General features: G+C 43.2%; 1 protein-coding gene across 2 annotated transcripts in view; it reads left to right on the forward strand.

Annotated features, from left to right (window-relative positions):
* The first annotated feature begins 224 nt into the window (after window positions 1-224).
* LOC139774316 (uncharacterized) overlaps window positions 225-26228 on the forward strand; it is a 349030-nt gene continuing 323026 nt past the window's right edge. The window contains exons 1-3 of one of the 2 annotated variants that reach the window (XM_071709516.1): window positions 225-2374; window positions 21679-21712; window positions 22011-22248. In XM_071709516.1, coding sequence (XP_071565617.1) covers window positions 22156-22248 — 93 coding nt within the window. In that variant the 5' untranslated portion in view covers window positions 225-2374; window positions 21679-21712; window positions 22011-22155. Of the gene's footprint in view, window positions 2375-21678; window positions 22249-26228 lie in introns of both variants that reach the window. The other variant, XM_071709515.1, reaches the window with a different exon arrangement.

Below are 26228 nucleotides of genomic sequence, written 5' to 3' on the forward strand. Positions count from 1 at the left end.
AATCGATATATCCTAATTGATTGCGTTATCCTTCTCTACCGCGCGCGGTGCCCCATCAAGCACCATCGCCGGGCCATCGCCGTCGTCGCGGCGCACGCGATACGGGCGAGCGGCGACTCCGGTCGCGCGCGATCGAGCGAGCGAGCGAGCGAACGAGCGAGCCAGCCAGCCAGCCAGCCAGCCGGAGCCGGAGTCGAGGATGGAGAGCCAACCGACGACTCGGAAAGGCAGTGCACGCCCGGCTGCCGACACGAGCGGATGGCGTACGTTGTCGCTCGCGCCATCACCACGCTCGCCTCGTGATTTTCCTTCAGCTGTCACGCTCGGCCATCGCTCGCCGTTCAAAGCCGTGTGACGAGTCGGTGCTTAGGTGCTTAGGTCGGTCTACGAAGACACTCTTTCTTTCTTTTCTCTCTCATTTCTCTGTGTCGTTCTCCCTGTTTCTCTCTCTTTCTCTCTCCCCCCCCTTCTCTTTCAGTCTGCTCTCGTGCCTTCTTCCGTCTCGCTCTTTTCTCGCACGTGTCTCCTGCCGCGCGAATCGACGTTTTAAAGGAACAAAGAGAAAAAGAAAGAAATCGAAGCCACGTGAAAGAGAGAGAGAGAGAGAGAGAGAGAGAGAGAGGAGAGAGAGAGAGAGAGAGAGAGAGAGAGAGAGAGAGAGAGAATACCCCCGATATTTGCGCGCGCCGTCATTGACGCGCGCGTGCCCACGTGCGTGCGCACCGCGCGCAAGCAAGCACGCGAGACGGCCGCGCTCGCGCTCGGCGGTGTCGCACGTGCGCGATAATATACACACACACACACACACACACACACATCGGAGGAAGGCGGCGGTGCGTGCGTGCATCGTACGCACATTGCAGAGATAACGCGGCGAGGAAGCGAGCGAATCTCTCCGAGATGAGTCGCCGCGGGTGCAATCCGTGCAACCCCACCGGTGGAGGAGCCAGGGCCAGTCGCTGACGTCGAGTCGCCGAGTCGGCGAGTAGCAGCAGCGCGCGCGTGGCGATCAGCTGATCGTTCAGAGCGCTCAGCGCACCCTGTCCGCCCACCCGGCACCCGCTCGTCCACCAGTCTCATCCGTCCGTCCGTCCGTCCGCTCGTTCATCCGTCGGCGGCAGTCGGCCACCAGCGGCTCCGTTCGCGCGTCATCGTCGCACGTCGTCGCGCATCGTCGCCCGTCGCCCACCAAGTCGCCCGTCCCCCCTTCCCGTTCGCGCCGCGCGGTTTCCGTCGTTACCGGGTTGTACGGCGGCAGTACGGGTGCGCCGACGACGGTCAGAGGACGTTTCCCCGGTGCACGGTGGTGTGGTGCGGTTCTATCGTCGGCTCGGAAACGCACGCGCGCGTTTACCCGCGCCATGCCGTCGTGCCGGCAGCTCGCGACGAGCGACCACGTACTACCACGCGCGAGCGAACGCCGGCGCGCCGAGTCGCCCGCGACGAGATGATCCGGCCAGTGGTGATGCTGCTGCTGCTGCTGCTGCTGCCTCTCCTGCCGACCGCATCGACGTGAACGTTGCCGCCGTTGACGACGCGATCCCCCGCGCGGCGAGGAGACATCGAGCGAGGCTACCGGAGCACCGGAGCACGGAGCGGCCGACACCCTCGACGCGCATCGTGGGCCAAGAAACGAGACGAGGAGGGAAACGGCGCCCGGCGACGTCGTTCGAACGTCGTGCGTTATTGGATTATGCCCGTCGCGGGATCTCGAGTGATCGCACGGCCGCGCGCGATCCGTCGGCTCGCGGATCAGCGGCAACGTCGTCGTCGCACGGGAGTAATGTGACCCGTCGACCGAAAACAGTGCGCCGAACGTGTAGATAGTTTTTTTTGGGGGGGCGGATAAATATCTCCCTCGTCGCGCCGCGTTCAAAACAACGCGCGAGCCGGGGTTCGTCACGCGCCATCTCTCGGCCGTGCAATCGGTGCGAAGTTGGCTGTCAGTTTGAAAATTTTCAAACGGCTCCGACGGCTCGGGAGAGAAGTCGCGCAGGTCGCGCGTGAATCTTCGACAGTCTTCGAGGCGTCCAAGTTTCGTGAGTCTCCCTCGGCAACCCTCCCCTCAACGAGAAGGGGCGAGGAAATTCGGATCGGACGCTAAACACGTGTTCGCCGGCGCGAGCGGAATCACGCACTGTTTTGTGACAATCGTGTTCATTGTGCCTCGCCGCGAATCTTCGGGAAGGAGCGCGAGTGGAGAAGGCCAGAAGGACTCGGACTCGCCGTTGACCGTCGCGTCGGGAGTGCGAGTGCGTGCTGAACGAATCGCGGAAAGGTGGGAAAGTCTGTGATAGGCGCCTGGATTAAGCGAGGAGGCGCGAGGTGCAAAAAAACGGTTTCCGGGAGCGTCCACGGAGCTCAGGAGGATTTGGTGAGTGACACGCGAAACTATTCGCCCGACACCAGTCGCGAAATAGACGCAATTAAGATGGCGGACGCCTCTCGATCGTACCGATTACGCCGTCGCTCGACGCGAATGTGTACGACACATGCTCTGACACGTATACGGTGTGTGTTAAACTGGCGCTAGGCGAGCGCGGTGCTGCTCGCAATTTTCTCTTGACGTTATCTTGTGAAATTCAGTCGAGTTTAGTTTAACCCTTGTGCGCAGCTTTGCATGCATGCAAAGCGAATGCTCGCGATGCTCCGGGGGTATTCTCCCTTGAGAGGTTCGAACTGAAAACGCGCAGCTTCACACTTTTCTCCCTTCTGGGTGGGAAGGGACCAGGAGGTCATTATTTATTTAAAAAAATACTCGGAATGCTACGAAAACTTATACATTTAAGAGCTGCAATAAGCTATAAGTTATATAAAAATAACAAAATGATTTTTTGCGATTTATATATTAGAAGAACATATATAAACAGTGGAGCACGAATTGTTGGTCAATTTGAGGGATTTTAGGGGAATTTTTATTCAAACTGAAATATTCATGATAACATAAAATTCTGACAGAAAGAGCACATAAATCGTGAGACACTATTTGTTGGTTAATTTAAGGATTTTAAATCCTTTAAATTTAGAGGAATTTTAGATCGAACTGAAATATTCGTTCAGGATAACGTCAAGTTCTGACAAAACTCTCCTTTTCTCTGTCGATTCACTTAATGAAGAATCCAAATAAGAAGCACTACGCGTATTTAGGTAGCCGCCAATGTTTCGAGACGCTCCTTCGGAAAAGAAATTAAGCACCGTTTTATCTCACATCTCACATTTCAGATTTATTGACGTCCGACTGTTTACGATTATGCAAATCCCGGTTTCTTGACGCTACCGCGGGTAAGCTGCTTCCGTAACTCTCCAGGAAAGTTATGAACTAAACCCATCGGCATCAAGCCACGGAGTCGTCGGCCAGTCGCGGAGTCGACGAACCTCTATCGATCTTTGCCTTCTATCTACCTTCGTCCTCCCCCGTCCTCGGCCGTCGCGTATGGAATGCAACTTAGGAACGACTCCGTCGTCTTCGTCGCCGTCGTCGCGTCGTCGCAGATTTCGCGCTTCGTATGACCTCCTACGGGGACGAGCGTCCGTTTCTTACGTACTCGTGATTACGTCGTCCTCGTCCGTTACGAGTTATGAATATTAAACGCGAGGCAGGTGAATCCGCTTGCCTCTAACCGGACACGAGCGCTGTAAATCCAAGTGTGTTATTTCTACACGCATAAACGTCTTAAAATGACAAATTTGACTGAAGCTCGTGTTGCATGTTTCGTTGCGTGTTAAATTAACACGTTTAATCGTATTAAATTAAAAGTTAATATGTTCAACCATGTTAAACGTGATTTATTTCCGTTTCTACCGATGCAGATTAACTTTGATCTTGGTTTAACTTACCTTTTATCTTTCTCTAATTTTAAAAACACGAAAAAGATGAAAAGTAAGTTAAACCGCGATTAGAAATTAATCTACATTGGTATATAGAAATGGATATTAAAACGGCAAGAAATGTTGTGTAAGAAGAGATTCAATTAAAATAACACTTGAATTTGCAGTGAGAATTCGTAGCTATCGACACGACAAGGAAACTTACCGCGATGTACAGATTTGATAATGGGTAATTAGCGAGATCTTTAATATGTATGTTACTGTGAATATATTCGGTTACTCGAAGAAAAGAACTCGAGGAAAAGAAAGAGAAAGAGACGAAGCAGTGAGAGAAAACGCGTGGAAGTTACGTTAAACGCGCGCAGTAAAAATCGACGTTTAAAGTGAATATTGATAACTAACGTAGTACGTCGCTAATAGTGTGATCGATACTAAGCGAAATGTTACCCGCATAGCGCAAGCACACTCGCACGCGATAAACGGTTGACGATGAGCGCCGATGCGCGAATGCAGTGCTATCTTTCGCCATGAAGAGCGGGTGTCGTATAACGTGTCATAATCGATCTTTCTTCTCTTTTTGGTCGAAAGCTGCGTGCGCGCTTAAGATTCTGCCGGCAAACTCCGGATATCGCAAATTTCCGCGATTGAAGGTCGGTCCTAATCCTTAAAATGCACAGTTTTTCGTAGCATTCAGATTTTTTAAATAAATAATGACCTTCTGGACCTTCCCATTCAGAAAGGAAAGAAGGGTCAGAGAAGGCCCTTTACAGATGAGCAGTCGCGTTTTCAGTTTAAACCATAGAGGAGAGTACTCGGAGCATCGAAAATTCGCTTTGTACATATGCAAAGCCGCGCACTTGAAGGCTAATCTCGCGTGCATCGGGGTAATGCGAACCTGTTATCTCTTCACTACGATAGAATAGAAATTCTTTCTGAAGTGGGCACTCGATCGCACGTGTCCGTATTTAGTACGCGTATTCATTTGTCGGAACGAGCCACGAGTGATAACAGCACGATGATCATGCAGGCGTAGTTTTCAACGCGAGTTTTATCGCGATAGAAGCGAATGTATTAAAACCTCGTAAAGAATGTATTTAAAAGCTTCAGAATCAGAAGTAGCCATAAAATATTTTACGGGAGGGTGTAACTGCCACTTTTTTATGCTCGTTGCTTTACATTTGCTTGAGCAGACGATACGAAATGAATAATGTTATGATAAAAATAATAATACTGCATTTTTTATCATTTGTTATATCTCTGTATACCAACATGAAACGTTGCATTAAAATATCATTTTGTTTATAGAACAGCTACGGTAAAAAAGTAATGTTTTATAATTGTTGAAAATGAAAATAATAGTAATAGAATTATAGTAAATAATAAATAATAGTAAATAATAGTTATAGAATGATCATTATGCAATTGAAGGGTACAGGAGAAAAACGATCTACTTTTTATCGAAATTGATCTGATCATGCTACCTTAATGCATTTTTAAAGAACTTTCATAATTCTTATCTGTTTTGATCAAGAACAGTTACAATTCATTGGAAATAAGGCCAAAAGATGTACTGTGCTGGGGAAAAAAATGATCATAATCCACGCGCTTGTGGGAAAAAACCGTCAGATTCCATACAATGTAAACACTAAGTAAACACTAAGGCTGCACTCCGCTATTCACTAAATTTTGTATTAATTCAAATACAAATTTTTTCTAACTTCTTAAGATATATCTTATGTCTTGAAACTTAAATTTCTTGAAATTACTCTGGATGGACATTGATCGTTTTTCACCTGTACCTTTCAATTATTACCATGCTTTATCTTTCATCTGTTTGTCATTAACGTTTGGGGAAGCAACGCCAAAATTTACAATGCAATTAAGCAGATACGGTCGAAATGATGGAAACAGCATTTTCACATAAGTACCCAATAATTCTGGCCTTGTCACTGACGAAGATAAATGTTTGGTTGTCACAGGGGTGGTCCGTGCAACGATGCGATACCTCGTATATCCCATGTATATCCTATGTATATGCGTGTGCACGCGTGGAGCGCGTCTTAATTTGCGGTCGCACGTTCTTAATTCAGTTTACTCGCGGCGATGCAATCCGGCGAGTAACATTTCCTCGTAGCCGGCGGGAAACGGGGAGGAGGAGGAGGAGGCGCGGCGTTATTAGTCGCTCGTAGTTATTTCATTTGCGACTCTCGGCGGTTGGGTACGCGCAGGCTTCGGATGTAATTGTCAGGTTTATGAGGGGGTTCGCCACCGGGGCACCGGCGACAAAGCCTCGTGTCGAAGCGTGTCCGGAAAGTTATAGCCTACGTGAAGTACTGTTAATCGCGCCTAACGTGAGAGTCCCGTGGCACCAAAGAATAGTTCAGTCTCTTCCCTCTTTCTCTCTCTCTCTCTCTCTCTCTCTCTCTCTCTCTCTCTCTCTCTCTCTCTCTCTCTCTCTCTCTCTCTCTCTCTCTCTCTCTCTCTCTCTCTCTCTCTCTCTCTCTCTCTCTCTCTCTCTCTCTCTCTCTCTCTCTCTCTCTCTCTCTCTCTCTCTCTCTCTCTCTCTCTCTCTCTTTCTCTCTCCATCTCTCTCTCTCTCTTCCCCTCTCCGTTTTCCTCTCTTTTTCTATCTCATTGGAGATAGGCGCGACGTTGGCACGTATCACTCTCATATCTTATCGAGATAGCGCATCTCCTCGGTTCTCTCTGGTGCATACGATTATCTGTTTTTTATCCTGCCGTCAACTTCGCAAACTGGCCGTCTTAAATTCATTCCTCAAGTTGTGATCTTAATTAAAACAGTGACCGACATCGCCGATCTTAACGCGATCCAAGTTTCTCGTGTGAGAAACTTGACCCGTTAGATGCGAACCTTTATAGACCCTTGCTCTTTTCTAAATTTGGCTAGGTTACGAGACGATAAATTGGATTTTAAGAACACACACACACACACACACACACACACACACACACACATACACACACATACGTTATTTTCGCGTCGCATTGAATAGACACTACCTATATTTTAACTTGAGATTTAAGATTTGACGAAGCTATTATTTTTACATGAATATTACATATTTTACATTTATTATGTTCCGTATCTTTTTTGTAAAACAATGTTATATTGAGATTATTTCCAACACGACTAAACATTGCATTGTCAAGAGAGATTTCGGAATATTCAAAAATTTAATCAACCAGAAATTGGATTCCATAAATATCGAAATAAAAATGGTAAATTTTGTCAGAATTGCGTAAATGTGCTTATCTAGTTAAATCAGCCGCGTTATTTATGTAAGTAAGGAAAAACTGTTTCCTAATTCGTTAACGGTTTTGGCTATCAAGCAGCACGAGCGTAATCTTTGGCCTAATTGCCGCGACTGGCTGGAGTTTTATGTGGATGTACATTTTTTCCTCGGATTAGAAACGCGCGAGAAATTGTTCGTGAGCCGTTTGCGTAGCTCCCAATTAGGCAATGGTCTAACATTTAATAGCGACGTACCACTTTAGAGAAGTCTCTTTATCAATCTCTTTATCATGCCGACTCTTCGACGGTCAACATTTTCACCGCGCATTTAACGCGAAAATATTAAAATGAAAATATTAAATATGCCTAATAGTTATAGTTTAGATCTATATGCAAGCTTCGGAAACAAAGAAATAAAGTTTGGACTCAGATTAACATATTTCGTTTTAAACAAAAGTGAGAATATATCGAGCAGTGTCTTTTAAGACAAGCCTTTAATAATCTTTTTGCATTATCAACAACGTGGAAAATTATTTTTGCCTGTAAATTTTTAGTGCCGAATATTTGAATAGTCATGTCTCGAATTAAAATTTTACGAAGATGAAGTCCCGCTTGTGAAAGTTGAACGACGACGACATTTCGTCATTCATCTGCGGGATTTAATTTACAAGCCGTAAAAGCTGTACATTTTTATTTACCGATAACTCGAAGGATATCGATTCCGCGACGTTCCCGTTGAGAAAACGTTGACTGCAAATAATACAAATAGTCTCTAGACGAAATTAAAAATCACTCTGCGACACCTTGCACACGTAATCCGGGGCCCTCCTCGACGACACTCGAGTCGCGCGCGCCGTGTTTCATATCGCGTACTCCTTATTTACCCGCGCATCGAGTCGGCAATGCCGTGGAGTGGCTTGCGGAACAGCCGAACGGGCAAACAGGTGGCGAGCCGCGCGACGCGTTGCTCTTAACTGTAAACGGACGGTTCTTCAATTCCTAGCGAGAGATCGACCGCGCCGCCACTCGAAATGCCATCGGTCCCCGATCGGATCTCTCTCTCACTCTTTCTCTTTCTCTTTCTCTTTCTCTATATCTCCGTGTACCTCACGTGTGAACTTTACCGCGGCTTTTTACGAGCGAATTAATACGCGCGCGCGCGCCCACCCGAGCGAGCAGAATAATGAACATTGCATAATGCCCCGCGCGCACCCGTCGCGCTCCCGTCGCCGATGAGATCACTTCCGTGACTTCCTGACATTGACTTGTACCGGCCGACCCACGTGTTAAACGCGCGTATCTGCGTGCACATAACCGGCGCGCGTTCCTACGACCGGCAGCAGCACGGCGACCGAGATAGGCTGCCGCCTGTCAGATTGTTGACACAACCAATGACACGTTTAATAGGATTATTTATGCTCTCGGAGGCGCTTAAACGGCCTCCGCGTCCGTATCAGCTTCATCTACCTGACGGCGCGTAGCATAATTATGTCGACGCGCCGCGCCGCGCCGTATCTCGGCCGCCGGCTACGTCGACGACGCCTAGACCCTGATCCCTGATCCCGTCCACGAGATGGGATTTCTCGATGTACATGTTACGATACCGTCACTGCGCGATCTCTCTGTTTCTGTGTCGGACATAATTTAGCTACCGATGCGAGAAATACATTATACTAATAAATTCGGCACACCAGCGCATGGAGTGTTGACACTGTCTCGTTTAATATCCTGTACAAACGTCATTTCAGTAAAGCACGTTCCGTTCGGCTTATATTTATCTGACCTTAAAATTTCTTTAACTTGAGTAGGTATCTCTACAGTCGCCGACAGAATATTATCGCGGAATGATGGATTAAATGAAAATGTAATTGAATGTTATACGTATAAAAATAGCTTATATACGTGTCAAGAATAAGACATTGAATAATGTAATTTAGGAGACCAACTGGGGAAGGGGGGAAAGTAATAATGAGCTTGCAGAACATGTCGAGGATGAAACGGAAAGAGGATACGTCTCGCGTAAACATACACCTTTCATTTTGAGCAATCGTACGAGAGACGCAAACGAGAAATCCCGCGAGCAGGTTTGCATGAAGTTGACATAATGAGATTGTACCTTGAATTACGAGAATGCTGAGCGTTACGGACGGTAATTACTCGCCCTTCCCCGATATGGATTGAACGTTCCAGATATATATCTAATGTTGGTTTACGTTACTGTACTTTCACTCGGTTAATTGTTGATATCTAATTCAGTCTTTGCATAGAGCGTATCGCACGAGCGTCATGGTGCGCGCTTATGTAAGCCGGTGGTGTGTGTGCGTGTGTAAATTGCGCGTGTGTGTACACGCACACACGCGCGCACTCGAGTCGAGTGGCCAGTCGACGGTTCTGAGATGAGCCCCGGCTCACAGTTGGATAACCACCAACAACAGTCATAACGTTAATTACACTCGTTTCAGTCGTCCGCAGAAATATTCATTGCACCAAAGCTTTACTCCGCGTTTCTTAAGAAGCTCTCTCTCTCTCTCTTTCTCTCTCTCTCTCTCGCTCTCTTGCGCCGTCCTCCGTGAAAAACACGCGTGTATGCGTGCGTGTACGTGTGCGGTCATTTTCATGATCATTTTAATGGCGCATAAAAAAATTTACGTGCCCATTAAAGCACAGTTTGCCCTCATCGGTCGTATATAATGTTCTAACTATGCTTTAGGGCTGCTTAAAATTGCACACATCACACATTGTATACGTAACAATAGCGAAAACTAGACTGCCGGATTATTGCAATGGTGGAGAGACCGTCACGTTGCTCCTTGATCGGTGAATAACGATTTCTAAACTCTGTAAATAACTTTTAATTTCTTGCCCTCTCTTGTAAGTTGTGAGGAATCGTTACCCCCTCTTGTCTGTAACGTTCACCATTATAACAGAAAAGTTTTAATATCACGAAAGATAGCGATTATTTACATCGTTACTTTAAACTCAAATCGCGTGCAGCAAAGGGTCGTCGCAAGAGAGATTAGACTAGGCCGTAAATTGTTTATCAACCGATGATGAGAGGGACCCTTTTTCATCGTTTTCTCGCGTCCCTTTGCTCTTCGCGTTTGCCGACTGAACTTTTCAGTAAAGCCGCGAGAGAGAGAAGGAGAGTAATTTTATGTAACCCTTTGAACGCGGGTTTCTCCTACCGGAACTTTTTTTTTTACCCGTCGACGAAACGTATTAGGGCGTTAAATCGGCCGTAATCCGACCGTAATCGCCTAGCAACAGTCTCTCATTCCCCGTCTGCTTTGAGAATAAGTAATTTCGTGCGAAGCGCGACGTAACTGCGCGCTTTAATTGGCTCCGATTAATTGCGTCGTCGTACTAGAACGTCAACAAAGGCGTCGCGCTTGAATTTCGGATCGTCTCGACAATTCGGTGTCGAAGAAATGACGGGCACACGACGAAATCGCGATAAGGCGATAAATTATCGCCGCGCGACGGAAAAGCGCGATTCACTGAGAACCGCTGTCGACGATATAACGCGATATAAGCACGGATCACAGGCGACAAGCGCTCATTAGCATACAATGCGGGCTAATAGGATCGCACGCTGACGGCTACCGTTCAATATCGTGTCCCCGTGTCGTCCTAGTCACCCTCCAAGTATCAGGCCTACGGGTACACCTATGTTAAAAATTGCATTCGCTTTCTTTCGATATTAGCTGCGCGTTCACTTAATGACAATGCATTTCCTCGTATAACTGCTCTAGATAAACGGTCGGCCGATCTTCACTATAATTTCCATGTTTTATGTAACTGTTGTTTTATTTTAATAACGTGAAAGGGTATATTTATTAAACGTATATCCATATATAACAAATAAGTACATTTGTTGTCTTACTAAAAAGTAAATGTCACTATAGTACTGTATATATATTTCAATAAGATACCTATTTTATTAATTTGTTTTGCATACAATTATCTATCAATGAATATAAATTTAAAAATTTGAATTTTATTAAATATTTTGTTTTATTAATATTTGTTGTCCAGAACAGATTAGTCATATTTTTTATGAAATGTATCGCCATTTATCTCGCATCTATATGCAAATATTTTATTACAAATAATCGCTGTAATTTATTTTTGCGAGAATTATCTTTCATTGGTGTGCTTACTCAATACATTATGCATTAATTTTTAGCATGTTTATACAAATATACTTCATTATACCAAAATAATAGAAAGACATCAATTCGCAATATCTTAAGATCGACGAACAAGCTTTTATAAATGCTACGACAATGCTGGGATTAAGACATTTCTCTTATTTGCAAATAATATCGCGATAAAGATTGCATGTATAAGCAGAAGAGCAGAGACTGTCGCCGCTATTTACGCCCGTGCAACGAGACAAAGGACGATGGCAGGCCGTGAAAAAAATGTCGCCACAGGTCGCTATAAGTCCCGATGATTAATTCCACTGACTAATAAGACGTATCAAGCCTTCGTCGGCTGTTATCGCGCGCCGATACCGTCGCGCCCGCTCCTTTGTCCCCACGATTTTTCCCTCGCCGGACGGACGTTGCGCGCTCGCTTACGCCGGATCCTTTGTCAACGCGATTTTTCATCAGCGATTTATATCGCTCGCCGCGATACAATAGCTTGTACGCGTAACTGCGCGTTAGTACGTACAACTCGCCGCGAATTGCGCCTGCCCTTCTACGTAACTGGTCTCGCCGTGCGTCGCCGCTGTTGTCGCGATACTTCGCGATATATACGTGTCCCTCCCTCGACGAAAGGGATAAAACCGACACGAGCCTCTCTCTCCGGCGGGCGTTGTACACCGCCCGCTATTTACACGTCATCGCGTAATAGCTCCGACTGCGTCTCTCATTACCGCGCGCGGTGCAACGAATGTATGCGAATGTTAGTTTTAGTGCGGGCAGTAAAAGACGCGAGAGGTTCGCGTGTGTTACATCTAATATGTGTGTGTTACGATTGCCGTTCTAGGCAGGCAACACCGTGGGCACCGCTTACACCGCCGCTCTTTTCATTATCGTCTTTCTCTCTCTCTCTCTCTCTCGCTCTCTCTCTCTCTCTCGCCGGGCTTTCGAAGGAGAGGATTAGACGGCGCGATAAGCCGGCGCGCGATCCCGGGGCGAACGGTAGCGTATTCGAGAGCGCGGGAATGATCGCCGTGATACACTACCGTCTATAAGTTCCTGAATGCGGGCAAATTAATCCTCGAGTGTAAGCACTTTCCTCGGATTACTTCAAAAGTTTGTTTCTTTAATATTTTGATTTCGAGAATCGATTTTTAACGTCATATCAATAAAATAAAAAATAAGAAAAAAAATTAAAAGACGAATATTACATATTTTTTGCTTTATTATTGAAAACGAGAATGACGTACGATAATATTTCAAATTAGATGTGTATATTATGTAACACGAATTCGAAGAATATTTCAAAAAAGTTTAGAATTTAATAATGTATCATGCACTTAAAAATAAATCTGTAAATATATGCATGATTTTTTAAATAAATTACATATGTAAAGCTTGTTCAATATCTACTTTCGAATTTTTGAAAAAGAATATGAGATATCTATTCTTTTTCAAAAATTTGAATAGAATAGTAGTGTATTCTCGAGGATTAAGATTTAGAAAGTTACATCTTTATTTTTCTTCTAATCTGCTGTACTCGCAAACTTATGCACAATACTTATGACACAGCACGTAACAAAAAATGGAAATGCATTCATCGTTCGTGGCGTCGGGAAACGATATCTAATCGTAACGCTATATGGAAGACGTATTCGTGTAAAACGCCGTATATCTCACTCGTTATTATCCTGTTCTTAAATAAGGAATCTAGAATTATCCCCTACAATTACGTGGTCGATCTTGAACGAGATCGCAAGGCATGCAATGTACTTCGCTGCCTACAATCGTAACAACCGCGCTCGAGTGGAAATTGTATTAAATTTTAGCGAACGAGTTGGAAACGTTAAAATCGTTATAAAGATATTGTTCCTTCTCCAGGCATGGAGATTATTTAGATAGAGTAACGCGCATCGTTATGTGGTAATATTATCAGATAGTTGTGGCGTTTACTCTTCTCGTTTGCGAGGCGCTCTTCAGATTCTGAAGAGATTTACGATATTCAGGAAGAAACTATAGATTCTTTTCAGAACTGCATCTCTCATATTTTAGCTTCAGATAATTTTTCTGAACGTTTATCACAGAACGAGCTATTGGCTTTTTAAGTTTTAACATCTTTTTTTTCTTTTTCTTGTAAAAAAATCTTTCGACAATATTTCTCAGTTCTACGAATACTTTTTCTCACGGAACAAAAAAACGACCACTTAAGAAGGATTAATGGAATCGCAACAGACGTCACGAGCGTGACTGTTGACTTTTGCGTAACGGCCACGTCTGATTTAACAGATTCCCGTTGATTATCGAAAGTTGTGTCTCGCCGTGTAACGGTCGATAAAAGGCTCGATTTATGAGGTGCGGAATCTCGTTATCCCGCGTTTCATTATCTAAGCGCACAAGGGTGTCAATGTACAATTTTACAAGCTCTACAAGGACCCCGGGGATCGGGAGTTGCCGCAGGAATTCGCCTAGTCCGAGAGTCTAGCCCGTAGATCCTGTGCGGCGGTGCGGCGCAGTAAAAACGTCAATGGCTGGGGCGATAAAATTAAACGAACACTCGCTGGCGTTTGCCGCCAGCGACCGCAGTGGCAGCAGGTAGCAGTCGATGATCGAAAACCCGATAAAAACGTTATGAATGTTGCGTCCGTCGCAGTCGCGCGAATTCATCTGCCGTCGTAATAAGTGATGCCGTTTGCCACAAAAAAACTTCTGGATTAGATCTAGTGAGCCGTTTCTTTATACTTAACAGAAGACTGTCGAGAATCTGTATTTTTTTCCATAAGAAATCAAGAAGCTTTCTTTCGATCTAATTCACTCGATAGAGATTAGGCTTGATTTGTCTCGGAAATGTTTGACGAAGACTCCTACTTAGGGAAAGGTATATTTTCTGAGGCAACTAAAATAGTAAACATGTTATTTAGAATTGACTGAAGCAGGTGTCGCTTGATTGCCAATAACCTGTTTCATGGATTCAGCTGGATTTAAATTTTAACACGCATAATGGATACATGAATAGCTTCAATTCTTACCTTATCGAAAGCGAACAAAAATATGAAAATATTCTGTAATTGTGAATAATATTGATCAATCAGTCTGCAAAAGCTACGATTGCACGAAGATAGTTTCTTATTCGCAAAATATAAAATTATCTTAATTTTTCTTAATCAGAATTAGGATACTGCGAAATCGCAGATACGCAGACTAACGCAGATACATCATTTTTTTTTATCTGATCGCGATCTCGAACTGTCATGTTGCGGGACAAATACAAACGCGCGAGGTACGCACGGCGCACGCAGCACGTGTCTCGAGAGAGCAAAGCGTGTTCGTGTTCGCGTTCGCATTCGCGGACGTTTTCTCAGCGCGACGTGTCGCAATCCGGGACCTAAATCGGCTCGTTAATTTTCATTCTTTCACGTGGGACGATAAAATCTGATATCGCGGAGTCCAGGTATGAGGTACACGTACACCCGTCGCGGTCTACATTAACGCAACCTAGAACAAGAGTTTCTTCTGCACCAACGACGTGCATATATGCACGTGCGGTGCGGTGCGCCGCGCTTAATACGCCCGTATTAGCGCGTGTCGTTATGTGACACGCATTTCAGAGATCGCACTCGGCTCGTGTCTCTAGAAACACGCATTTCGGTAACGAGAATCCTCCGCTAGACAACGTTACTTTCTCTCAGTCTTAAAATATTTTTTGTCTTTAATCCTTTTGTCGTCGATATTTGTTCGTAGTTCGTTACGATCGCGTGTGTCTGCAAAATGTCGACGATGTAACGGTGCATTAAATAACACGATATTATTAAAACCTCAATTTGTCAATTTTCAATTAGTATCTTTGATATTATATTTTTGATAATATTAATTATTATTTTATCACAACACAACAGATCTGGAGCGCAAGTAGATGGCGACATCATTTGATCGTTTATATAAACGCTTATATGCATATGCATGTCGACATATGCATACGCCCGCGTTCGTCCATATGCACGGACACGATTCGCTTTCGAAATAGACCGATAAGATCTTGGCCAGACGAGTTTCAAATTAATGTCAATGCCTCCCGCGAGAAGGAGGACTTTATTAAATGCTTAGGCGTACGTCGCGCGTCGGTGTAATATTTGCGCTCGTTCCGGTGTTATCACAGTGTCTCACGCATAACTAGAATTTCACAATTCATGAGGTAATCCGAGAGAAAATTCGAAATAGCCAGTCGTTGCCTCTGTTGATTTTTCACTATTATTGTGACACTGTCTAACGATTATATCTCTCAGAGTAGCCTCTAAGCCACATGGTTTTTGAATGAGCATGTTAATTAATATTAATGAACAAGTTTTTACTGCGGAGGCACATTGTGATATATTTTGAATTGTGTGTCAAAATAAAAGTTGAATTAACTGCAAGGTAATAAAATCAATTTTATTCTTTAATTTATTGGAAAAAGATCGGAGACGGCATTCTTTTCGGGGAGAAAATAATTGGCTTTATGAAAAATTAAGCAAGATTATGCTAATTATGATTGCCAAAATAATTGGCAATCGCGATCGGTTCCGCCGCTTTCTAGACGCAGTGATGAGATGAAAGTTGGGTTAGCTTATAGAGGGTGATTAGATTAATTAATCGAGACGGGGCCCGATAGGTTAGCGAGATAGTTGGTGGTTTCGCAATCATAGGTAAGGTTAATTGCAAAAAGCCGCGGTATGCGCTAATGGTATTTGCGGTGTTGATGGATCCATCGTCACGAACCGAAGAAACTAATAGCGCCATCGCGGATCGGAGATCGATCAATCGGATTAGAGGATCGGCGAACAAAATGAGCGATCGGACTTTACCCGCGAAGAAATGAACGCCGAAGAAAAAGCGGCAGTGATCGATGGTGCAATGAACTCGCAAAGCTCTTACCTCCTCGAGCTTCATTATTCACTCGACTCTCCGAGTTTCGCTTCTAATTTTAAGTGACTTTGATTTAGCAATCGTGGACTTTATAATTCCAACGTTTCGCCAATCTTATCTTCGTTGAGGAGATTAAGAATTTCTCGCAAATTATGATCGCGGTTGTCTATAATGGATTGACTACGATAATTGATGAAAAATTTATTTCGCATCGCTTTCGAGAAACGACGTAATTAAATATGACGCGTCACCGCGAAAGAATAAAACGCTGCGCCAACTTTTTCACTGCGAGTGCATTATCTACTTTTGTACAGAATATAGCGAGAAGGTGCTCCGGAGAAATTGGTTCTGAGAAAAAATAAAAACCGAGTTGTATAACGTTGAGTATCTTCCGATGCACAACTTTATGCTTCGTTTATTAACTTTATCGACATCTGTTCGGGGGAGAATAGAGTTGGAGAAATTTCAGGAGTTTACAAATTGAATGAGATAATCGGCGATATTTCGCAAGATGTATTATCGGATCACGCGCGCAAGTATGCGCGAGTTTATGCCTGGCATTTGGTGCAGGAATCTATGCTGCCAACTGCGGTGATTTTCAAGGCGACCGGCCAGAAGGCTAGATAAGGTAATGCCTCGGCAATGGTAAACCCGTCCGAGTTCACGCGGGATCCGACCCGATACGCGCCGATCATTATCTAACGCGCCGCCGCGCCGTATAATGCAATTATTTGCGCCGGTCGTATAACCGGTCTTCGGTCCACATGCAGATAACTGGGCGACGTGACAGCGGTGCATCGAGCGACACACAAGGAAATGCATCTATGTCTCTCACTCTCTCTATTTCTGGTTAGCATGCCGTGCAACAAAATTCTCTGTTGCCGTGATAATTGCATCGTGTGAGAGCATATATCGCGTATATGTATAACGGAGCATAATATGGAGTATAAATTATTGCGCGCAGAAAAAATGTTCTAAGAATTTTTTCTAGGGGCATATCTATGTTATGAAATTCCTCACTTCATCGTAAAATTTAATATTACAATTGATAGCAGAAATGTGCAGCTCGATAAATTGTTTTAGAATAGTAAGTTTTAGCTCTTTGTTTGAAGAATTTATCTACAATATTGTTTAATGCACAATCCGGTCAATTATTTTAAAATGGACGACGATCGAGAAACTTGATGCTTTTACACTTAACGTCAGATTAAACCCGTGTGAAATATTGTATGTTGCTTTGTGAGGATGGTTATTATCGTGGACTTGCATGAAAGTTTCAAGTTCAACCTGATTACCGTTGCACCTTGGCATATGCGGCCATCTCATTTAACTCGAATGAGCTCATCCTGTTTTATAGTTTAATCTAGGTAGGTAGTCGCGCGGGAAAGTCGCTTATCTGATTCTCGCTGGATATGCCGATGTCTGATTATTTTTACACCTCACAACTTTCTACTGATCGTGACAAATGACGATAATAAAGTGCTACGACTGGCGATGATAACTAATGGTTCAGATACGATACCATCTGCATTTTAATGAACATCATGTTATGTTAAACCTTTATTATTACGCTATTAGGTAGTACTCATGTCCAATATATATAAGAATAATTGAATACTTCTCTCTCTAGTGTTATTTAAACTATCTAACATTTAATTAATATCTCTTAATTAGTTATTTAGCTAATAACTCAATTATATAGACGAAATTATTTATTTTCCGAGAAAGCGCAAGTTGATTCCATTTATTAAACTAAATTGCTAATAAGATCTAGCATATATTTATCTTAATTTTCATTATTTTAAACCTTATTTAAAAGAAAAAGTAAAACTGAACTATTTCTGATTTTCTCACTGTTGTAATTTTATCTTTCGCATATTTTATTTCGCTCGAACGTTCTCACTCTTTAAGTATGTTTTCTTTGACTTCAGCCTTTCCGTATATTCCGTATTTTATATTTCCATCGTATATCGCAGGGGGAAACTCTTCCCACGATACAATAAATGTCTCTCCCTTTCAAATTCTCGTCTCGATGTCGCCGGAGAAAACGTCGAAGCCGCCCTTCGTGGCGCCCAGCAGCGTCGGCGCCGCGCCGCATTTCGCGCCCGCAGCGACACGCGTCCGTCCGTCGCGCCGTGCGGTTTGCCACTCGGTGCAATTATCCAGGGCGGTTCTTTACCTGCCTGCTCTGAGCTGCCGACCTGCCAGCTTGACTGCCCGTCCGTATGCGTATATGTACGGTGTAGGTATACGTGTGCGTGCGTGCACGTGCGCGCGTACGCGCCATGGTGTGCCTTCGAGCAGGTACAAGCTAGAGCAGGTTACTTTCGCCGCCGCTGCCGCCTCTTACACACAGTGATCTAGTCGTCGCTTACGCGTGCTGCTCCATTCATAAACCTATAGAAACGTGCGGCGCGGCACCGGCGCGACTCTGCACGTAGGTGTAGAGGATCGACGGCGAGCTTGCAAAACGATGCGAACGCGTATAGGAGCCACGTCGTCCTGTCTCCTTCGTTGGATCTTTACGTACGAGTTGGATCGGAAAGGTTTCATTTTGACGGAATGTCGATACTTTCAGTCATACCTGGTATATCGCTTGTTACTTGTACATATTTCTATTCTATATCGATTGTTATCTGTTTCTACTAGACATTCTTCGCGCTTTTCTGTTGCCGCAATTTATGCGAAAGGAGTTACATATTGGAATTATGATTATGAGATCGTAATAAGTAAGAGATTATGTTCTTCTATGAAACTTCCAAATTTCCGCCACGATATCGCTTATGTAACCGCACGATATTTATTCCGACTGATATTTGTGTAGAAGAGATATACATATGTAATAGACATATTCTATATACGTATAGAGATATTCTCGTTTAAACTAGGCAGTCGAGCGCGTATATTTATTAAGCGCGACGTTTCGTAATCTTTCAATTATCATCCAAGCATCATACCGCTCTCTCATTGTCAGTGGAAATCGCATTATATAAGGCGATTCAAAATTTGGTTAGTAAACTTTGAGAACATGTAGAGATATTATCGCTTTATGTGGAAAATATTTTACGAAGAGGAATAAAATCGTATTTAATTGCAAGATATACCACAGACTTTTGCAAAATATGACATTATTGTAAATTTCAGTCTAGTCTACATCTCAATAAAGAAATAACATATATACTTTTGTATAGCGTGTTTTATTCGATACGGATTCTCTTACGTTTCCTCGAAGATCGCTTATTCAAGCGTAAATCAGCCTGCATAAAGGGACAGCGTGCAAGTTCGTGGCATCTTTAAACGATCACCGATCGGATCGCCGATGATTTAGGATCACGATCGATAAGGCAATCGCCGTAGACGCCTCTGGCGAGCTTTATTGGTACGTCGTCGGTCGTCGAGGACTCCGTCCCGCGATGAAACGGTCTGACAGCGATAGATCGATCGATCCGTAGATCAATAGCCGCGCTGCTCCGAACCCGACGTCCATCGGCTGTGCTACGTGCAAACGCGCGGCGGCCAATAAGACGAAAAACCGTAAATACACCGGCCATTTGCGCGCGCTGTATCCTATTAATGTCGATCATACGTCCGAGAATATGAGGAAAAACTATTCTCCCGCAATTCGATTCGTAATTTGATACAATTTCTTATTAGCCATATCCTACAAAACAATCATTTTAAATATATTTTAATATACACATATATTTGCAGATTGATAATAGATTTTTATATACAATCGTGTTTATAAATTTATAAACGAGATTAAAAATGTTATGCCCCTATGATTTAGGTTACTTTGACAATACACGTTTCGTTCTTAGTTTTCATTTTACTTAATTAAAGTGCGTTGCCTTTACGGTTCGTTGTACCGATGTATAGTTTGAGGTCGAGTGGTCATAGAACTGTCTCGTTCGATAATTATGTTCAAAGTTTAAAGCATAGTTGAAACCATATATACTATAAAGTTTCAATAAAACTTCGTGACGACTTGTCACGGTACGAAGTATATTTTATTGGTCGCAATCGCTATATACTTTGTTGATGAGACGAATTCGCTGCGAAAGCATGCTAACAAAGATACAAATAGCAACGTGCTCTTTATTTGCGTCGTCTGCAACACGTATGCATATTTATTATCCGAGCCATATAATTATTTTTTAACTTTGGAAAAAACATTTGGTAAACACAATAGTAATCATTTCCTGTTTATCATTGAAGATATTTTAAGAAATCAGTTTCGAATTTCTATTAATATTTACGAAGTAATATGTTGATTCAAAGAAAAATATAGGGAAATTATAATACGTAATTTGGAGAATTTCGTTATATTTTATTATTTCTTAAATGTTAATGATAGCTCAAATTGTTAAGTAACAGATATCGAAAACAAACGTTTTAATAAATCAAATTTCAATGGTGCAACAAGTTTCGCTTCTAAATTAAGTTAGAAATAACTAATTTTTAATGGAAATTAAATTTTTGAAAGTAGGTAAATTTTAAAATAGTTAATATCAAAAGTTTAAATACTATTATTGTTACAGGCTTTCCTTTAAAATTTTTGAGGAAAATGAATGTAACATTTCTTCAGAATTACCCCCTTCAGGCTTTTGTTTCTATTCACCAAGACATCTCGAGATCTAGATGCTGTTATAATCATTTGTCGATCGATCGATCAATCGGGAGATGATCGTGATGGGAATGGTGCGAGTATCTTCGAGAGCCTACGGTGTACTCTATTTCCTCGGCTATTAGCGCTAATCGATTATACCGTGACGGATCGAATGATTTAAATAAAGACCGGGTGCGTCACGGGTCTGGCCTAGTACACTCGACCGCGCCCCACAAAATGATGCCGTTGCATTTGCCCACTCTATTATCCGATCCGCTACGTTTTTCCTGGTGACACGATCACTCATACTAGATCCTCGAAACAAAATAATGGAGGTCGACACTTCCGCCTTGGTAAAGCAGCGCGCTGATTTGAGCACTTTCTCTTGGAGAGGTCTTTTGTTCAGTTGCACGAAGCGTAGCTTACGAATTCTGAAAATAATATCGTATCGTTATCTTTTATAGTTAAGTTTCAACGAGACAAAATTCGTACAGATTGCATATTATAAGAGTAATAACAAGTGAATTTTCAAATGTACTCCAATAGTAATAATTAGTTACATTAGTAACGATATTAGAAATTATTATGATTATATTTGATTAATTTTTAAATGCGAGTATCAATTGCTTGCTAACTGTTGAAACCAATACAGTTAAAGTAGAAATCACTGTATTCATATATCGAGTTTGTTCCTGTAAAGTAGATATTCTTCGGAACGTCAAATGCGTACAATTAGAAGCAGCGACGTTTGTGAAATTCGATGCCGATTCGGAACGAGAGTAATCTCTATTTCGGGTCTCCGCGGGTTCTCGTCCTAAATCTGCGTCGTTCCGCTACAAAGGCGACCAGAATTATGATTTCCGCGACGCGTATAGTTACGTTTTCCAGTTTCGTCAAGCGGCAATTTCTAATGCGGACGACGACGCATTTGTATGTTGCAGGTGACCGGAGCCGAACGGGCCAGTATTCATGCCAGTATGCCAATCGAATGCCGGTAGACCAATATATTCGCCGTCACCGATAGCCAATTAATAAGTTACTTAGATAGATCAATTAGTAGTCAATAATATTGTACCGGCGAAGAGAGGTCACGCCGGTTAATCGCGACTGTATAACGAATTGGAAATGCGAACGCGCATTTTTTCCCGTACGCTCGCGTAAGCAATAAGGATCGCGTTTCGCGGGTAAACACGCACGCTTTATCGCACTTCTATCAACGACAATAATTTCTAACGCGCTGTTCCTCTGTCCGCGTCGTCGTCGAATTCGACAGAGGCTGGTAAAAGAGAGAGAGAGAGAGAGAGAAAAAAAAGGGGAAATCTCCGGTGTGCGTGATCGCGTTAATCGTGAAGTGATATTCGACTGTTTTTCGCGCGACTGTGGAGTGCGACGAAGGACAGTCTGCGACGCAGAAGTGGATGCGGACACCACCCCGGCGATCATCACGGTGGCTGGAAACGCTGACTTACATCGGGAGCGCCAACGTGCAATCAAGGTTCATGGTTTTCATGGTGAGTCACGGCATCTATTTCTAGCCTTTTGCCTTAACGTTCTTTTTTCGTTGTAATCCTCTTCCCTGCTTTGCGCCGCATGGTCCTCTCCCCGCCCGGCTTCTTTCCATTCCGAATACTGAATCGGTCGGAGCCGCGTCCGTCTCCGGTCAATGCCACGTGGAATCAATTGGCCTCGTCTCTCCCTTCGCAATTAAGCTCTCACGTTGGAGGGATAACTCCGTGAACGAGCTATCGCGTTTTCTATTAACCAAGTTGTCAAGTTTTTCGCGAATTTCTGTATTTCTTTTGCGAATTATCATTGTAAGTTGTAACATTGAACATTTGTATGATATCGATTTGGAATTGGTTGTACAATTATATCTATTTATATTCCTTTTTACAAAATTCAATATTTTTTTATTATTTAATATTGAATAATAGTGAAATTTTTTCTCGGGAAAGAAATTCTCAGAAAATAATTTTTAGAAAAAATGTAGTAGGGAAATTGCAATTATAAATTCAATTATCTCTTTTTGATGATTTCTCCGCACGGTAGCACGGTCGATAATCGTTTGACATTCACATGCGAACGGACTTGCCAATCAAGCGGAACGAATGCGAGCCCATGAAACTACCGTGAATTCGTGCCTCGAGCCACAGAGTTTATTTCTGCCCTCATTGAATGCCTACTTTACGCGTTCGTAACGTTCCATTTTGTACGGACGCCACCCAGAATCGATCGCGCGGTTTCATCGCGACAAATGAGCGCGTATACTCGCGCGCATTTTAAATCCCGCCTTTATCGAGTATCGACGACGCGCTTGCAAATACGATGCGCGCCGAGCGCGATTTGCATAATTCTCGCGCCGCGCCGGTCCGCCTCCGCGCGCCGTCTCGTTATCTTTACGCGCGCATCGTATCGTGTCGCATCTCCGGCGACGCGACGAGAAACGGTTGGATATTAAAATTATACGCACCGTCGCGATATCGGTGAGCGGTGAGATCGAACCGTAAATACGTACGTAACAGGACTACCGACGTTACCCTTCGTCCGCCTCTTCCCGTTGTCTCTCTCATCGGTTTTATATTCCTCCGGACTGCCTCGGGGCCCCTCTATTTTAAGCACCGCAACGCACACTCATTGGGTCAGTGCCTCTGTACGGCCGATTCCGTACGTTTCTTCCCGCGCTGTATTTCATCGTAAGACCATTCGATAATGAGCACCGCCGTCGTCGCGCGTAGCACGTGTCACGCGCGATTTGCATAATTGCTCGTCGACTTCTCTTAGTGCTGTGCGCCGCCTCATTATCTTTATACTCGTCATATTGCGCCTGAACGCGGCGAATCGTCGAGACGTCGAACTTAACGCTTCGAGCCGAGGCTCCGGATGTTTTGAAACGACGCGACTCGGAAAGCCAGAAATCGCGTTAACGCGCAAATATTTTCGCGCGGAAAGAGCCTCAGTGTCGTCGCTCACTACCGTCTGCTTTTCGCGGCTCGTTTATTTCCGTTTTATTAATTATCGTAACGTTCGCGTTTCCCTCGAGCCACTCGAACGGCTCTCCTAATGAACGGATATCATGCGAACTCGAACTCGGATCGAGCAATTTTATTAGCGCGTGTACAAAGGTCGCGAGTTTTTGCGGAATGTAATTCACATCGTGCGCGACACCGCGTTATCTTTATGTTTGCGTTATCGTGTTTACATCGAGCTGGCGCGAACGCGCCATCGCATTTCCGCATTCGTCTCCAAGTATTTGGAAGATTTTGCCTCGTGAAATGAGATATACATAACAATTTGCATTCTAATTAGGAATCTTTTTCGGCAATTTATTTTATTTAAAGAATTCCCGCGTAATCTTGCGACGCAAACGCAATGAAATATGGACTAAAAGTGTAAAACGCTGTAAGTACCAAAAATATGTTTAAGCTGACGCTTATTTCCTTCTTGTATTAAAATTGCCCGATTATTTTTTTGCTGCTTATACCTCACTCTTATATTTCACTGTACCTCGCCTTCATTTCCCATCCAGATAATTCATCTCGCTCGCAACAGCCGGATGATTTGCTGGCGCGAAGATTTCGATGCGAGAGTCTGCGGCGTGTTACGCAAATTAGTTAACGTGACCGGACGTAACCCCGATGTTATTTATCCCTTACAGTGAGAGAGAGCCCTGGTGGGCTAATTAAGAAAAAAAGCCGGATAAGGATCGATTCCGTCGAGAGGCGATCCGCGTGCGCGATCTTGCCTGGGTATTTCAGTCGAGATTATTTCGAGGGAGAAAGAAGGAGGGTTCGCGAAAGGGACAGGATTGGGGCGAGAAGGACGAGGAGAGACGTTGCGAGAGAAGACCCACCGCCAGGTTACGGGTCAGCCGCAGTGGAGCATTAATAATCGTTTACAATCTTTAAGGCAGGGTGTGGCGAGTGCGTTCACCCTCGTCTTCCTCTTCTTCATCCTCCTCTTCCGCCTCTTTTTCCTGCGCCTCTTCTCTTCCTTCGCACAGTGCGAACGAAGCGGGAAGAAAAGATCTGATTTACCTTTGTAAATGATTACGTTCTAGAAAAATTTAATATATTTTTTCGTTAATATGAGATATTCTCCCATCGAAAACAGGGTATTATATATATGAATATTATTATTTCCATAAACTTGTATAAATTTAAAATATGAACAAATCTCTCTATAAAAAATTAAATAAAATATTAAAATTTTAATTATAATAAGAATAAAAACACAATAAGTAAGAAAAGGATAGACAAAAAAATGGAAGTTATATCTTGAAATAGAGATGATATCATTGTATCTTCTATAAATTTTTCCTTGCAACCATATCTTAACGATTTAAAACCAAGTTAAAATTGATAAAAATAAAATTGAAATAAATATACATTTTAACGGAATAATCGAAATAACTGCGAACTTCGCACTTGACAAGTTCTTTCGATTTAATGATCCTAGATTGCACGAAGTGGTGATGTTTACTGTTACGAAGCTGCAATTTCGTGCCTTTTGCATTTCATTCGCGTTTCCTCGCTTAGTAGTTTACGTCCGTAATTGCGAGGTGTGTCGATACTTAGGAAACATTGTAAGGTTCGCAGCATCAGCATGCCAGTGGGTATCAATTTACGATCAGCTCGGTGCATTTAGGTGTATCAGCTGTTTAGTTTCGGAACTGCGAAATGCTAGAAACTAGGAATTAACATTATCGTCGGAAAAACTCGATAAACCGATATACATATACCGGGAGTCATGGATTTTGCGAGTCTTGTTTCGATCTCCGTCGAATAAAACACACGTTCTTGCTTATATTTCTACGTTGTGCCAATTATTTTAGGAATATAATTTATGTAGAAATATTAAGTGTGTCGATTATGTTCCTTGGTCCTCTCGATTAACAATTTTTTTTATCCAATTAACTATGTAAAGTAATCATTCGAAGCAATAGAAAAATTTATCGTTTTCCTGTCGACACTTTATAAAAAAGTACCTTTCTTAAAATATTACACCCGATTTGGGCAGGTCGTAAAGTGATTTTACTCGTGATTGCTTTTATGCCCTGTGCAACAAAGTTAATTCTCATCGAATCATTGAACGGGCAACCATCGAAAAATTCGTTGCGGTAGGCGATAAGGTATTTTTTCGTGCGTTATTAACGACGGTGATAAATATGCGCGAGTGGCAACTCCGTTCTTTTCAAGAGTGCGACGAATCGGCGATCGGGTTCTCGATACGCCAGGCACGAAAAAAAGCATCTCCGAGGAACCTGTTTTATTATATCGGCCGCGCGAATCCACGTTATTTCGTGAAAATTGTTGGTTATCTCGAAAATGTATAATATATTGTGTGGTTTCGTGGTCTTTCACCAAAAATACTCTGTATTTAATAACTTATTAAACTTTAACTTATTTTGTGAATATAAAATCTGTACTTTCTATACAGATATTATCGCAGTCAGATAGTGAATAATTTCTTATCGTACCTTGACTTCAAACTC

This window comes from Temnothorax nylanderi, unplaced genomic scaffold (assembly GCF_030848795.1).
Source record: "Temnothorax nylanderi isolate EJ_2023f unplaced genomic scaffold, tnyl_v1.0 TNYL_tig0078_pilon, whole genome shotgun sequence".
Classification (NCBI taxonomy): Eukaryota; Metazoa; Arthropoda; class Insecta; order Hymenoptera; family Formicidae; genus Temnothorax; species Temnothorax nylanderi.